At 40.0% G+C, this 16,013-nt stretch overlaps 1 protein-coding gene across 1 annotated transcript in view; it reads right to left on the bottom strand.

The window, feature by feature from the left end:
* Positions 1 to 16,013, bottom strand: part of GRIP1 (glutamate receptor interacting protein 1) — a 412,883-nt gene that overhangs the window by 130,487 nt on the left and 266,383 nt on the right. Inside the window, exon 7 of the mRNA XM_040490428.1 lies at positions 14,574 to 14,719. Coding sequence (XP_040346362.1) covers positions 14,574 to 14,719 — 146 coding nt within the window. The remainder of the gene's footprint in view (positions 1 to 14,573; positions 14,720 to 16,013) is intronic.

Below are 16,013 nucleotides of genomic sequence, written 5' to 3'. Positions count from 1 at the left end.
CACTACTATACTCGGGGGTAAAGACTATAAAGAGGTGTCTAAAAAAGCCACCACAGGAGTTAAGACGACAGAGGGATTGCTACCAGTTGGATTTGCTAGGTCTAACTTCAAGAAATAGAAGTCAAGTTGACAGGCTGTAATACGAGAGTGAGAAAGCTCACATAGCAACAATAATAATAATGACAATAATAAAAGCAGATTTTTAAGTTTCTATGTGTGCCAGGAATATGCCAAGTGCTTTAAATGTATTAACAACTTTAACCACCACGAACCATAGGCAGGAGCTGCTGTGATGAATTCCCATTTTACAGTTGGGGAAACTGAGACTTAGAAAGGTCACATACCTAGTAAGTTGCAGAGCCAGGAATCCAACCTGGGTCCTGTTAATCACTAAGTCACTATGCTATACAGGTAGGATGAAAGCCGTGAGGAAACACACAAACATGGTAAAACCTCATTCACAAATCATTAGATGTCCACTGTGGCTGAATGAAGCCCAGGGTTTTCCAGGGATATAACAAAAAACAAACCTAGAAAGGTAGGTTAGGAAAAGCTTGGGTACAGCCTGAGTGTCAGACTAAAGACTTTGGACTTGATTTTATAGCTAACGGGTGGGCAGAGGTCCAAATAAAGATGGTGGTAGTTGTCGGAATAGATGATAACATTGTGAGAGAGTATGTTCAGAGACAGAAAAAGTAAAGAAGTCGAGGGAAGAATTACGGAATGGCTCTTTGCATTTTACTTGTTTTAAAATAAAATAATTCTGCAGGAGGTGGTGTGGTCCGTTTAGCAGTCATTTGCTGTTTCTTGTGAATGACTCCATTAAATGCTACAGGGATTCTGAGCGAGATTAATGCCGTGTAGTACTGCCCTCATAGAGATCGGGCTAAAACCTGCTGGCTTTTCCATTTCTTATTTTACTCTCAATACAATACCTTCAGGGGATGAGAACCAGATGCTACAGAGGGAGGATGCTGGGTGTTGGTGTATTCTCAAGGATGTCCGTATGAAAAGTTTGAGGTCAGTCTGCTTCTGAGCATTCACAGTAGAAAAATTTCCATTTATCTTAAAGTAAACCAGAGGATCCTTACAAAACGGCTCTGACCTCCTGAATTCATGGAGACAGATTCAGGGCAGTTTCTACCATTATAATTGTGGATCATATGGAAAATCCAAGCGGCAGGAGAATACAGTGGGTGCTATCATATAGAGTAAAGGCACCCTCATGAGTGATAAGACAGTGGGTCTGGGAGCCACATTCAGTATCACAGCTGCAGAAACAAGTAGAAATATAGTTTGTTCCCTTGGTATTATGACTGTTGGGAGTCAACCTGATCCTTTACTACCTATTAGTATATCATAAACAATGCTAAAAATACTAATTTTACTGTATACAGGAACTGAAGTGGATGCTGTTGAACAAGGATAACTAAAATATGGAGAAAAGAGTTAAAAGAGTTTCATGCCTCACAGGGAGCTTCTGGTCTTCTGTTTCTTTGGAAGGTATAGCCTGCAGTTATACATAATGGTTGATGGAAGATACAAAGATATAAAGAACAATGATTTTTCCCCAGTAAAAGATATTTTGGTATCCTACTTTACTTTTCTTAGTTACTTACTTTACTTTTCCTTGCCCAATTGACAGCAAGGAATTATAGAATTAGTATCCAACCACCGAGAAAAGTAATCTTGATTAGCAGTTGGGTAGTACTCTAAAAAAATGTCCAAGAACTGACTTTGTGATCGATAAAAGTGCCTACCTGTTACCCTTCTGAAAAGGAAATGCAATTCTGGTCTACCTAATACATGCATGTGACCTTACTGAAACTTACCATGCAAAGAGGTTTCCTCTGACAGAGTTTAGGCAGTTTTTCATTTGCCTAAAATATACTACAATTAGAGGACCAATTTTCCCCTTAAGGGACATGTTTAATTTTAGAAGCATAATATTCAATCTGAAAATGAGGGAATTTTAACCCGTTTTCCATTAATTTGTTAATGTCTCAGAATGCCAAGATCAAGATCTTTGCAGAGAGTGGCTTCGTAGCAGCAACTTGGCCTTATGCCTATTATGGAAATGCTGGGAAGAAATCTCTGGGAAATGAGATTGCTGGGTTTGTTGTGATTAACAAGGGAAGTGACCAACTTTCCTTTTTATTTTTAAAGTTTCTTTATTTTGCAAGAGAGAGAGAGAGAGAATGTGCACATGCATGTGTGCACAAGCGAGGGAGGGGCAGAGAGCAAGAGAGAGAGAGAATCTCTCTCTTAGTGGGGCTCAATCTCACTAACCGTGAGATCATGACCTGAGCTGAAATCAAGAGCTGGAGACTTAATCAATTGAGTCACCTAGGCACGCCCAACTTTCCTTTTTTAGATAGTGGTTTTAACCGTAACCCTTTTAATTCAGTTTGAACTATAGTTAAATATTATTTAAAGCTATTTTTATTTATAGTATTTTGCTTTAGAATTACATCAATGAGAACAGAAGAGGTGATAGCTTTTAAAATCTTTCATGAGGGGCGCATGGGTGGCTCAGTTGGTTAAGTGCCCAACTTCAGCTCAGGTCGTGATCTCGTGGTCTGTGAGTTTGAGCCCCATGTCGGGCTCTGTGCTGACAGCTCAGAGCCTGGAGCCTGCTTCAGATTCTGTGTCTCCCTCTCTCTCTGACCCTCCCCCATTCATGCTCTGTCGCTCTCTGTCTCAAAAATAAATAAACGTTAAAAAAATTTTTTAAATAAAATCTTTCATGAGAAGTTATCAAATTCAAAGAGACAGAATATTAGAGTTGGAAGAACCTCTGGGATGGTGTGGTCTAGTCCCCTCATGCCACAAGTGAGGAACAGTGGTCCAAAAGATTTAAAAGACCCTTCTGATTCTATCACAATGGATATCACCTAAAATATAGTCAAATGGGCTCTTAACAAAAAGGCAGAGATTAAATTACTACTCTATCTTACTCCTACTCTGATACCTCGCTCATCTCCTCAGTACCTCATATAACAGGAAACTTCTAGAAGGTGTGAATTCCTGAATGATATGCTACGGTATTTTATTTTCTTTCATTAATGTTACTGAGTTAGTTAAAAAGGTTAATGAATACCTCTCACGCTAAAACCAGACTATCCGCATCGCTTTAGAGACCCAGAAACTAACTTACTTGGGATGAGCTTTCAAGATACGTATCTACCCCCCAAGCCCAAGGAGAGAATCAGGGTGTAATAAGCATGAGGAAGCCGGCCCAGTAGGGAGCAGAATGGGGAACTGTGGTGGCTCAGATGAGAGGGATCGACAGCGGGCTGAGTTAGGCTGAGCATCTTGGCTCCCATCTCTACCAGTCTGCCAAACTCTTCACATCACCCCCAGGAGTCATCAAATACCTGTTTGGGGAAATGCGAGGTTAGACAGACAAGGATGTGGACCACTCAGGACAGAAACTCCTGGTAGGGACCTTTTTTCTGAGAGCCTGCCCAATCCTGTCTTGGAGCTACGCTGGCTGAACAGAAAGGTCACGCAGTGCAGAGCAAGGATCACAAACCCAAATGCCTGTGGGCAGCAGACTTGCTGCAAGGCGTGGGTGTCAGGGAAACAACTTGGACAAATGGGAGAGAATATCCCTTATCCAAAGAGACAGGCTGAGACTCAGATTAAGCCCGTGGTTCCATATGGGCAGGCCAACCTAGTGCTGTTAAACTGTTAAGGGCAGTCGGATATTTAGATTTACTTTAAAAATTTTTTTTTCAACGTTTATTTATTTTTGGGACAGAGAGAGACAGAGCATGAACGGGGGAGGGGCAGAGAGAGAGGGAGACACAGAATCGGAAGCAGGCTCCAGGCTCTGAGCCATCAGCCCAGAGCCCGACACGGGGCTCGAACTCATGGACCGCGAGATCGTGACCTGGCTGAAGTCGGACGCTTAACCGACTGCGCCACCCAGGCGCCCCTTAGATTTACTTTAAATGAGAAATTCTTATTTCTAAATGTTCAAAACTAATTCTAACTTTTCCAAATCACGGTGCAGACCAAAGGATACATGCTCCATGTCTTCCAGTTTGCTGCTTCTCCTCAAGAGCGTAAAAAATGTGGATTATCGTATGTGGTTGTAGAAAAAAAGACAAGCCTCCAGTTATGGTGACAAGACAATGATACGAAGTGGTGTATTATTCAGATTTATCAGACAGAGAGTCTCTAAAATTGATTCAACTTTGGACTAGTTCGCAGATCCAGTGGCTAGTATCCCTTGGACCTCTGAGTGGGCAAGGGGTGGTAACAAGAAGGCATTTGCACTCATAGGTACCTGCAGCACTCAGTACGTGGTGTAAGTGATCACTGTCTTTCCCATTGAGCTTGGAAACTTCAAGCTCCTTCTTACCACAGTGGTTCAGACAACCACCACCTGTTAATCAGAGATGACATTAAAAAAACCCCGGAAAATTACTGATTCTTCCCATTCTAGTTGAACTATAGTTTGGGGATACTGTATCCGTTTATTTGTACAAGAACATTCAGAGAAAGGTGATATAATGTAACAGCATAAAACAGAATCTCAGGGGCGCCTGGGTGGCTCAGTCGGTTGGGCGGCCGACTTCGGCTCAGGGCATGATCTCACGGTCTGTGAGTTCGAGCCCCGCGTCGGGCTCTGTGCTGACGGCTCAGAGCCTGGAGCCTGTTTCAGATTCTGTGTCTCCCTCTCTGACCTTCCCCCATTCATGCTCTGTCTCTCTCTGTCTCAAAAATGAATAAAAAACGTAAAACAAACAAACAAACAAAAAACCAAAACAGAATCTCAAAGGTACTCATTCATGCAAAACATGTTGAGAATTACTTCAAAGTAGGCACCGATGTTGGTCTAGCTGATCACCTCTCCACAGATGTTTCGATCTCTAAGTGCTGGCATTTCTCTTCTAGTCTGTTCCTGTCTCTCTTTGATTTTGTGGTAGACGGAATCTCTGAAACTATGGTGTCCCTCTCCCATCATGTGCTAATCCCCAGACCCTCTGAATGAGATAATGTATCACTCCCATGACTGTGTTGTATCGTTCGACCCAGGTGACCTTAAAAAGAGAGATTATCTGGGTAAGCCTCACGTGATCAAATGAGTCCTTAAAAGTGCAGAACTTTCTCTGACTGTTGGTAGAAGGAGAAGTCAGGGATTTAAAATGTGAGGGATAGCCAACGCTACATTGCTGGCTGTAGATGGAGGAGGCCATGTGAGAAGGAATGTGGGCATCTCTAAGGGCAAGAAACAGTTCCCAGTTGGAAACGGGGACCTCAGAGCTGCAGCGTCAAAGAACTGGAGTTGGCCAATAATCTGAGTAAGCTTGGAAGTGGATTCTTTCCCAGAGCCTTTAGATAAAACCTTAGCTCAGGTGACACACTGACTTGGGCCTTGAGGGATGCTAAGCAAAGAATCCAGAAGAGCTCGCCTGGACTTAGGACTTCTAGAACTGTGAGGTGATAAATGGGTGTAGTTTTAAGTCACTGGTTTGTGATATTTTGCTCCCTAGGAAGAGTTAATACTAACATTTAGCTACACAGCAATAGCTAATACTAATATAGTACTAGACTCCAATGGCAACATCTACCCGAAGATGGAAGAACAAACTAGATGGAATTTTACATCCGCTTCCAGGCTTCTGTTTGTCAAACTCTCAGGACATTCCCAAAAAGCAACCAAGCAGTTTATTGGAATGTTATGGATTAGCTGAAATCTACCAATTTTGGCATTTCTTTTCCAGACAGTAGTTAGGGTTAATTTGTAACATATATAACTACAATAGGGCTTGCATCTATAATGATAAAGTTGCCTAACGGAAAAAAAAAAAAAAAATGGACCAAAAGACTTGAACAAACGTATTGCAACGGAGAATATCCAGATGACAAATAATGAAAAGGTGCCCAGCATCCTTATTCATCTGGAAATACACACTAAAGCCACAAAAAGCTAACAGTACACACTCTCAGAATGGTTAAAATGAAACAGATCGATGATACCAAGTGCTGGTGAGGGTGGGAAGGAAGCAAAACAGTCAGCAGGAATGCAAATCGGTACCACCACTTGGAAAAACTGTTTGGCACTATCTACTAAAGCTGAGCATGCATGTAACATATGGCCTGGCGATTCCACTCCTAGGCATAACCTAACAGAAATGCATATATATGTTTACCACAAGACATACACCAGAATGTTCACAGCAGCATTATTTGTAAGAGTCTCACACTGCAAAATATATGAATTATCATCAATGGGAAAGGCTAAATTGTGATCTAGTGGTATAAGGGAATGCTATAATAACAAAAAGAATGAATTACTGCTGCAGGTAACGGGAGGAGTGGCTCTCACAAACATACTGTTGGACAAGAGAAGCCCAGTACCAAAGAAACAGGCTACATGGTTCCATTTATAAACAGTTCAAAAATCAGGAAAATACATTTATGGTTTAGTCAGTCAAGATGGGGGTTACACTGTGGAAAGCGATGGGGTAGCGATTGGGTGGAGACATTGGGGTTTTGGCGATAATTTGGGGTTCTGTTCTATTTCTTGACCTGGGTGGGGAATATGCCAGTGGTATTTCAATAATGTGTACAAATAAGATTTCAGCACTTTCCTACTTGCATCTTGTACTATAATGTAAAAATGAATTTTATTTTTTTAATTAAAAAATTTTTTTAATGTTTTTTATTTATTTTTAAGACAGAGAGAGACAGAGCATGAACGGGGGGCGGGGGGGACAGAGAGAGAGGGAGACACAGAATCGGAAGCAGACTCCAGACCCTGAGCTGTCAGTACAGAGCCTGATGTAGGGCTCGAACTCACGGAGTTTGAGATCATGACCTGAGCCGAAGTCGGACACTCAACCGACTGAGCCACCCAGGCGCCCCTAAAAGTGAATTTTAAAACCCCTCTGTTATAATCCAGTAATATAAAATAAAAAATATACCTTTTCTAATTTAAGGTAACTTTCTCCTCACCCATTTCTTTTGTGTCCATAAACATATGTTAAGTGGCTCTAGTTTGAATACATAAAAGAGAACCAGATGACTAGGAACAAGAGTATTCTGCAAAAAAGCATTTTTTAGATCAAAAGGAGAAGTTTTAAGGAGATCTGCCTTTTATCTTAGAAAAATAATATTCCAAATAAATGGCTGTTGCCATTTGAAAATTAGACTTTTTGTAAGTGGAAAACTTTCTGGTCTTCCATTTATGAAATTTTCTGTGAAGGGGAGGTTATGCTGGTGACCCATAGAGAAGCATGTGTGTCATAAATACTTCTAGGAGCCCTTGAAAAATTCGATGGAAAAAATTTCCAGTACATTGAGATCATCTAGAAGAAACTTATTAGAGAGCACAGATAGTGGCCAATTTACTCTTGGTACCTGTGACTCAGAAGTCACTGGTGGAAGGTGTTACATCTTGATCTTGATATCCTGAAAAAATGAAATGCAAAGCATGGCCAAGATACAGTTGTGATGACACCAATAAACCTATACTCTTTAAAAAAAATGTTTGTTTATTTATTTATTTATTTATTTATTTATTTATTTATTTATGAATGAGAGAAATGGAGAGAGAGATAGAGAGTGGGCAGGGGAGGGGCAAAAAGAGACAGGAAGACAGAGTCCCAAGCAGGCTCTGCACTGTCAGCGCAGAGCCCCATGCGGGGTTTGAACTCATGAACTGCGAGATAATGACCCGAGCTAAAATCAAGAGTTGGATGCTTAAGCAACTGAGCCACCCAGGTGCCACACAAACCTATACTTTTGATTGCAAAGGAGTTAGCCATCTTTTCCGAAGACTCCTAACACTCAAATCAATATCTGTTAAAACAATTACTTGAAAATTACTAAGGATTGAATAGAAGTAAGGACCATCCACACATCTGGGCAAAGATAGAATAGGCGTGGGCATTTCAAAGGAAAGGGTAACATTTTTTTCAGCGTTCTTGGTTTTGCATGCTGGCTTAGTCCAGATAAATGAAAGGAAATATTTGAAGCTGAGCAGAGAAATAGTTAAGAGAAGAGTCAGAGGATTACAGGAACACAGAAAAACACCGTAGGTAGATGAAGAGGTTTTGTGATTTAAAGATTCATAATGGGCATTGAGGAGGGCACCTGTTGGGATGAGCACTGGGTGCTGTATGGAAACCAATTTGACAATAAATTTCATAATTATAAAAACATAAAGATTCGTGATGTCATTCTGAAATGTAAGATGATATCATGAAGTAACTTCATTTAAACCTACCACATAAACATTGACGTTTTGCTATATTCTATATGCATCCACTTCATGATGATCAGTCATAAAAACAGCTCATCTATAGGTGACTGCATTGTTCAATCCACAATTATCATTAAGAACCTCCTGTGTATATCTGGAGACTTCATGTGAGATGCAATAGAAATAAGCAAAAAAGATGACTCAATTACTGTCCCCAAGGAGTCTATGGAACCTAAAGGCACAACAGAAAAACTCACAATTTAGGCAAGACAAAATGTAAATGCCCTCCAGAGTTGCCAAGGGAGCGCCAGTGGGGTTCAAAAGGGAGAGAAAATGAGAGACTGACTGAACCAAATAAGAGTAGGATCAGGGAAGGAGGTGGATTTGACTTGGGCATATATGCCTAGAAGGGAGGGAGGGAGGGAGAGAGTATATTTTTGAAAGGTCTATGCATGGGGATAGTAAATATTAGGGATGACAGTGGAAAATTTCACTGTATTTCACAGTTTTTGAGAAACATTTTAGTTGTCTTTCCATCTTTATTTGCAACTACAATAATTTGCTGTTTACATTTGACATCTACTAAGTGACTATGATTACTGTTTCTTGGTGAGAAAGCTTATTTAAATTACACTACAGTGAGCCTTGTTTAATATAACCGACAAGAAATCCATATTAACGGATGGCTTTCCACAGCTCTTTCCATGGAAGAAAGAGGAAAGTTATAAAATAAATAATATTAGAGGATCTTGTAATTTTTTAAAACTCTGGAATAAATTATAAATCAGTACAGATTTAGCATAATCTCCAAACCTCTTGACTCTGTGGCACTGGCCTAAAGATTGATGTTCAGAACAATGCCCTCTATCCTGGGGGACTGTTTCCATGTGCTCTATCAAAGACTCAAGTATCTTTAATTTAATATACATTCTAGGAAACATACTTCAGAAATATTTTCAGCAAAGTTCTAAACAAAATAAGTATTTCAGTGAATTTTAGAAAATAAAACAATCCAGAACACGTTATTACTCAAATATCCTTTCTACCAATGACTTAGTATTGTCACAGAATGAAGAGTCGGCTCCTTCTTCATCCAGGGTAATAATGGGTGATGTGAGGTTCGTTTTAGGGAAGTGGGGCATGGAAACAGTCAACTTTAATTTCCTGGTATTCAATAATGGGTCAGTTTAGTTATGGTAAGCACTTTATATATATTCACTCAGTCTTTCCATCAATCCTTTATAGAAATGCTATTATCACCCCTATTTTAGAGATAGGAAGGTCGAAGCTTGGAGAGGCTCAATAACTCGTCCAAGGTCAACAGAGAACCAAGACTCGATCAAGTTTTTTTGACTTCAAGAGGCACTACATTTTGCTGAGGTCAGAATGTTCGTTAACATTCTAAATGATTAGTTCATATTTACTATGCACGTACTATGTGCCAAACACTGCATATGCATTAATTCTTTCGCTTCTCACAGCAACTTGTGAGTGTGGTGGTATAATTACCACCATTTACAAAGGAAAAATCTGTCCTCCATGCCTCAACACTCTGCCTCGGTTCTCTGTCTCCATCACTCAATTTATTTTGCAGGTTCCTCTTCACCTTCCTGACTTGTGACTTGTCACTTTTGGAGAGCCCCAGAGCTCAGTCCTCTGTCTCACCCCCCTCAGGTGCCTCATGGTTTTATGATCCATCTTTGTGCTGTTGAGTTAAAAATTCACATCACCTGCCCTCACTTCTGAGTGAAATCCAGGCTTAAATACCCAACTGTACGCAGTTGGGTATGTCACATGTCACTTGAATGGTAGAGAGACATCTCAAACATAACATATCCCAAACCGAGCTCTTAATTTTCCCCTAAGTCTATTCCTCTTACAGTCTTCCTTATCTCAATACATTTTCCTTAAAATTTTAACATAGATTAAATTCAACTTTAATTAATAAAATCTATAGTGTCAACAGCTTTCCTAAATAGACTACTGACTTTGCTGACACTTATATTTTGAGATTTACTGAAAAATACATCTGATTCCAGGGTTGAGATTTATGGTTGGATGTGTACACACGCACACACACACACACACACACACACACACACACACACACATATACTTCCTAAGAAATAATTTGTGTACTTTTAAGGGTATATAAGTAATTAAAATCAATATTTATATCTATGATTACAGATGTATACATACTTCTAAGATATAATGTGTCATAGTTTCAATAGTATATAAATAAATAAAAGTCTTAAGTGTAAAGTCAATGCAACAAGTATGTCCTGCTGGGAAATGAAAAGGTGTCCCACGTGGTTATTCATGGAGACAATATACATTAAGCTTAAGACGGGATATCACTTAACATCCATCAGAATAGTTAGCATGAACCAGACTGGGAATACCAAGTGCTGGTGAGGATGTGAAGCAAGGAAAACTCTCAGATTAGAGGGAATATAACTCCTGTGAGTGGGAATGTAATATTTAACATCAAAATATGTTCTCAAAAGGGCATCTATTACTTTCATCAACTCAACACCATCCGCTTTGGGGAAGTGCCATTTCTCTGTTTCATTCTGCTGGGGCTGTTCAACATACACTCTGCCTCTCCTACCAAAGGAGCAAAGAGTGCATCATATCCCCGGACACAGTGATTAGGGTAATGGTCAGCATTTGCTCCAAGCTAAGTCACTGAGAATCTTTTACAGGAGATCCATTCTCATTTCTTTCTCTGGTATCATAAACTCTCAAGATGATGTAGGCGTGTGGCTGCTGGGGCCATCTTGTCATAACATGAGGAGCGGCTTTCCTAGGCAAGGAGATCGGAGAGACAGAATGCCTATGACATTACTGAACTTATGTTTGAAGCCAGGCTACACCTTGGACTCCAAGCTTTTGTAGGCTAACATATTCCCTCTTGAAGCTAGTCTACATTGGGTTTCTGCTATTTGTACTTGATGCTGTCCTTGTATACGGTTGAGCTATTATTGCTCATCATTTTCCCAGGCTGTGTTGCATAAGAGCTCATTTTATTCCTGTTGAGAAAGAAGAGCTCTAAAAGTTGCAAAAGAAAAAGTATTACAAGAAAAAAGGAAAATGTGTTTTTTGCTATAGAAAGTATCAGTTCATATTTGATGAACAATTCTAATTGAAAGTATCTCATATTCTAGGACACCATTTGTACTTCTCTTTCCTCCAACTGTCATTCTCAATTATTTGAGCTTATATGGGGTGCCTGGGTGGCTCTGTCGGTTGGGTGTCCGACTTCAGCTCAGGTCATGATCTCACGATTCGTGAATTTAAGCCCCACGTCGGGCTCTGTGCTGACAGCTCAGAGCCTGGAGCCTGCTTTGGATTCTGTGTCTCCCTCTCTCTCTGTTCCTCCCCCATTCACACTCTGTCTCTGTCTCTCTCAAAAATAAATAAACGTTAAAAAGATAAAAAAAAATTATTTGAGCTTATGGATACCTAATCCTATCTTAACCCAAATTAGGAAAACAGGAATGGAAAAAAGCAAGAAACACAAACAGAGAAAAAGGAGGATGGCTATAGGGAATACTAGAAAAAAAGCTGAGTAGGACAGTTAGAATAGAGTAGTACTCATAGTGAGAAATGGAGAGCAGAATATCAAAGAAGAATTGGGTGGCTAGAAGGGAAAGGAGGAAGAATGGAAGACAGACAGTGAGGAACAGAGTGCGAGAGAAAAAGTTGAGAAACGGTAAGCAAGTCCGCATTTGACAAATGAGGTAACTAAGGCACAGGGAAATAAGAACCATGGTCCACCTTAATAGCTAGAAATCAGTACAGTGAGAACAGAACCCAAATCGCCTAACTCCAAATCTAACTTAAAACCTATATAACCAAAGGGAAAGAAAAAGGAAAGAGGGTGGGAGACAATACAAGAGAAGGGTAGAGGAGGGTGGGAAGTTCATTCATTTTCGAACTTTCCATGTCAAGAGCATACTGTACTGCTTATTCTGCTAAGAACTCCTTAAATCTCATACTTAAAATTTTTTTAGAAACCTCATACCTTTTAAAACATTTCAGGCCAATAGACATATTCATATTTTTAAGCAACACTGTTCTACATGAATCACACAGGGTGGGAAATAAAGGAGAAAGGAGTTTGCAGTTGATAGAGTAAGCCTCTTTTCTCTGCTACATTTCACCAGCACAAAACTTACTGGTAAAATCAGGTCAAATGATCATGTCTGACAATTGTTAAGAAGTGTACATAACATGATTTAGTTTCAATTTCAAGTTCCAATTCATTATTTCATAATTTTTCTGCCTTCATCAACATTACACAAAACTGGGCTCTCTCTTAACATTTAAAAGCCAGATGAGGATACCTTCCAAGTTTTACCATAGTTGTAAGGGTAAATTAATAGAATTAATTTCTATTGTAATCATTATTGAAAGAAAGAATACTACACCACATTTTGCTAGATATGTCTCCTAAGGCAAGGGAAACAAAGCAAAAATAAACTATTGGGACTATGTCAAAATAAAAAGCATTTGCACAGCAAAAGAAACCATCAACAAAACAAAAAGGTTACCTATTAAATGTAAGAGGATTTGCAGATGATATGTCTGTTAAAGGTTTAATATCCCAAATATATAAAGGAAGAACTTCTATAACTCAACACCAAAAAAACAAATAATCCAATTAAAAATGGGCAGAAGAATTAAATAGACATTTTCCTACAGAAGATATTCAAATGGCAAACAAGAGACATGAAAAGATTCTGGACACCACTAAACACCAAGGAAATGCAAATCAAAACCACAATGAGGTATCACCTTATACCTTCCAGAATGGCTAAAAAAAAAAAAAAAAGACAAGAAGTGGGGTTCCTGGGCGGCTCAGTCGGTTGAGCATCCGACTGTGGCTCAGATCATGATCTCACAGCTTGTGAGTTCGAGCCCCGTGTCAGGCTCTATGCTGACAGCTCAGAGCCTGGAGCCTGTACGGATTCTGTGTCTCCCTCTCTCTGCCCCTAATACACTTGCATTCTGTCTCTGTGTCTCTCAAAAATAAATAAACATTAAAAAAAAAAAGACAAAAAATAACAAGTGTTGGTGAGGATGTGGAAGAAAAGGAACCCTCGTGCACTGTTGGGAGGAATGTGAATTGGTGCTTCAGTATGGAGTTTCTTCAAAAAATTAAAAATACCAAATACCATATGGTCCAATAATTCCACCACTGGGTATTTACCCAAAGAAAACCAAAACACTGACTCAAAAAGATATATGCACCTTATGTTTATCGCAGCATTATTTATAATAGGTAAGATATAGAAGCAACCCAAGTGTCCACTGATAGATGAATAGATAAGGAAGATGTGATTTATACACATATTATGCAGCCATAGAAAAGGACAAGATAGTGCCATTTTAGACAAAATGGATGGACCTAGAGCATATTATGCTAAGTGAAATAAATCAGACTGAGAAAGACGAACACCATACGATTTCACTCATGTGGAACTGGAAAAAATCCAAATAAGTGAATAAACAAACAAAAAGCAGACTCAGACCTTTAAACACAGGGAACAAACTGATGGCTGCCAGAGGGGAAAAGCGTGGGGGAACAGGCAAAATGGGTGAAAGGGAGCGGGAGACACAGGTTTCCCGTTATGGAATGAGTAAATCATGGAAATGAAAGGTACAGCAAAGGGAATACAGTCAAAGGTATTGTAATGGTGTTGCATGGTGACAGATGGTGGTTATACTTGTGGTGAACATGGCAAACACACACACTTGTCGAATCACTATGCTGTACACCTGAAACAAATGTAACATCGTGGGTCAACTACATTAAAAGAAAAAAAAAAAGGATGCTGTACTCAACTTCTCATTTTAACCACTGATACTATATGGTCCCCTTCCTCTCTTTATTCCTAAATCTTAGGATACAATGATTGGTCTTTTCCCTTAATTCTGATTCGCTGGCCTCATGCTGCGAAGTTACAAGAAGGAAAGAAATCTCCTTTTTTCTCAGTCTCCGTGTAGTAAAAGAAAAAGTACCAGCCCTTTAGTTAATAATACTATTCTTGCGATTTGGAGGGGAAAATACTTTGCTGCCAAAGTATAATCTACATAGAACTGACTGCCAGGTGAAACGTTCTGATGGAATGAGACCTTATAGAAGCTATTGACACAAGAACTCTAAATCGCTGAAAAGCACCACTCACCTCTTCCTGAACCCAACAGAGTAATGATGGAGTATTGATGAAATTCTGTCTGCTGCAGGAGGACAGAACAGTTCATTCTTAACCCAGAGTGGTTTATCAGGGATGGACAATGACCTGACCCAGAGCTTAGTGAGCACAACCTCAGGACTCCGACATACCCATCACTGAGACGTCATATTCTATCAGCAGCGTTGCTTCTTGTCCACACTGTTTAAGAATACTCATGGCTTCGGCATGCGTGGTTCCAAGAAGCCGAATTCCATCCACACTGAGCAACCTGTCGCCAGGTTTGATGGTGCCCTCTCTGAAGGGAGAACACAGAAACAGTCTTCATTAATGTAACATAATGGGGGTTAGCATTAAGAGTCGCTCAGCCAAGGGGCACCTGGGTGGCTCAGTCGGTTGAGCGTCCGACTTCGGCTCGGGTCACGATCTCACGGTTCGTGAGTTCAAGCCCCGCGTCGGGCTCTGTGCTGATGGCTCAGAGCCTGGAGCCTGTTTCGGATTCTGCGTCTCCCTCTCTCTCTGACCCTCCCCCGTTCATGCTCTGTCTCTCTCTGTCTCAAAAATAAATAAACGTTAAAAAAAAAAAAAAAAAAAAAGAGTCGCTCAGCCAAAGCGAGTATTTCACACCTTCCCCCATCCATCCTATTTGCGCTTTGTCTTAAGCATCAAGTGTGATAGGAAGGGACTAAAGAGGTGGCTCTTTAGTAAGGGACTAAAGAGGTGCAGCAGAAAATTGTTGCAATATGCAAGTCAGTAATAAGGAAATAACTGCCCAATAGTCGATCACCAAGTTTACCCCCAGTTAATTCTTGGGGTGCAAAAATACTAAAGGCACATTTTCCCTTTTCTACGTTCTTGTCTAAATACCTAAAATTGATTTATTAGGGCCCAGAAAATAGCATTTACCTATTTTTTCCAAAGCCAGGTGAGCAGAAAAGCCTGCTGATTCCATTCCATTTATTATCAGTGAACCCAAGCAGGACTGGGAGCACTGGTGAAAAATTTCCCTAGTCTACACATTTCCCTATTGATTTATAAGGCCATTTAGGCAATCATTAAATCGATTCAGTCTCATATTCCTTGGAAGAGACAGGGAAATACTATTCTTTCTGCTGTGACCATAGACACTCAAGGCACTGGAAGAAGATGCCTGAGGACATTGGAGACACCACTAAAATATAGCCAGGAGGCTTCCAGATTATAACCCTCCTGCCTCAGGGAGGGTCATGATATGAGAAATCAAACTGAGGTGGGAGGATTACAAGTTGAGGATTTGGAAAGGATAAGAGCGATCTCTTAAATATCCTTCGCCTAGATAATTCTCTAAGAATTTTGACTCTAAATTTTTATCTTAAACTTTTAGATTCCATTTCATCCTAAGTTAATTTGATAATATGTTGCTCAGAAACTGGTAGCTTGCTTCTGACATTTTTGTTAACCCCAAGGTAAATGTTAATAAGGAACGGAAATATTCTCATTTACTGCAGGAAGAATAATTCACAAGAGAAGCAGGAGAGAGGGAAAAAAAGGCAAGATTTCTGTGCAAATTCTGACTTTGTATTGTCCTCTGCAAAGGCAAACATACTATGGCA

This window comes from Herpailurus yagouaroundi, unplaced genomic scaffold, assembly GCF_014898765.1.
Source record: "Herpailurus yagouaroundi ecotype Mexico unplaced genomic scaffold, PumYag 182, whole genome shotgun sequence".
Classification (NCBI taxonomy): Eukaryota; Metazoa; Chordata; class Mammalia; order Carnivora; family Felidae; genus Herpailurus; species Herpailurus yagouaroundi.
This window is presented reverse-complemented; position numbering and strand designations above follow the sequence as displayed.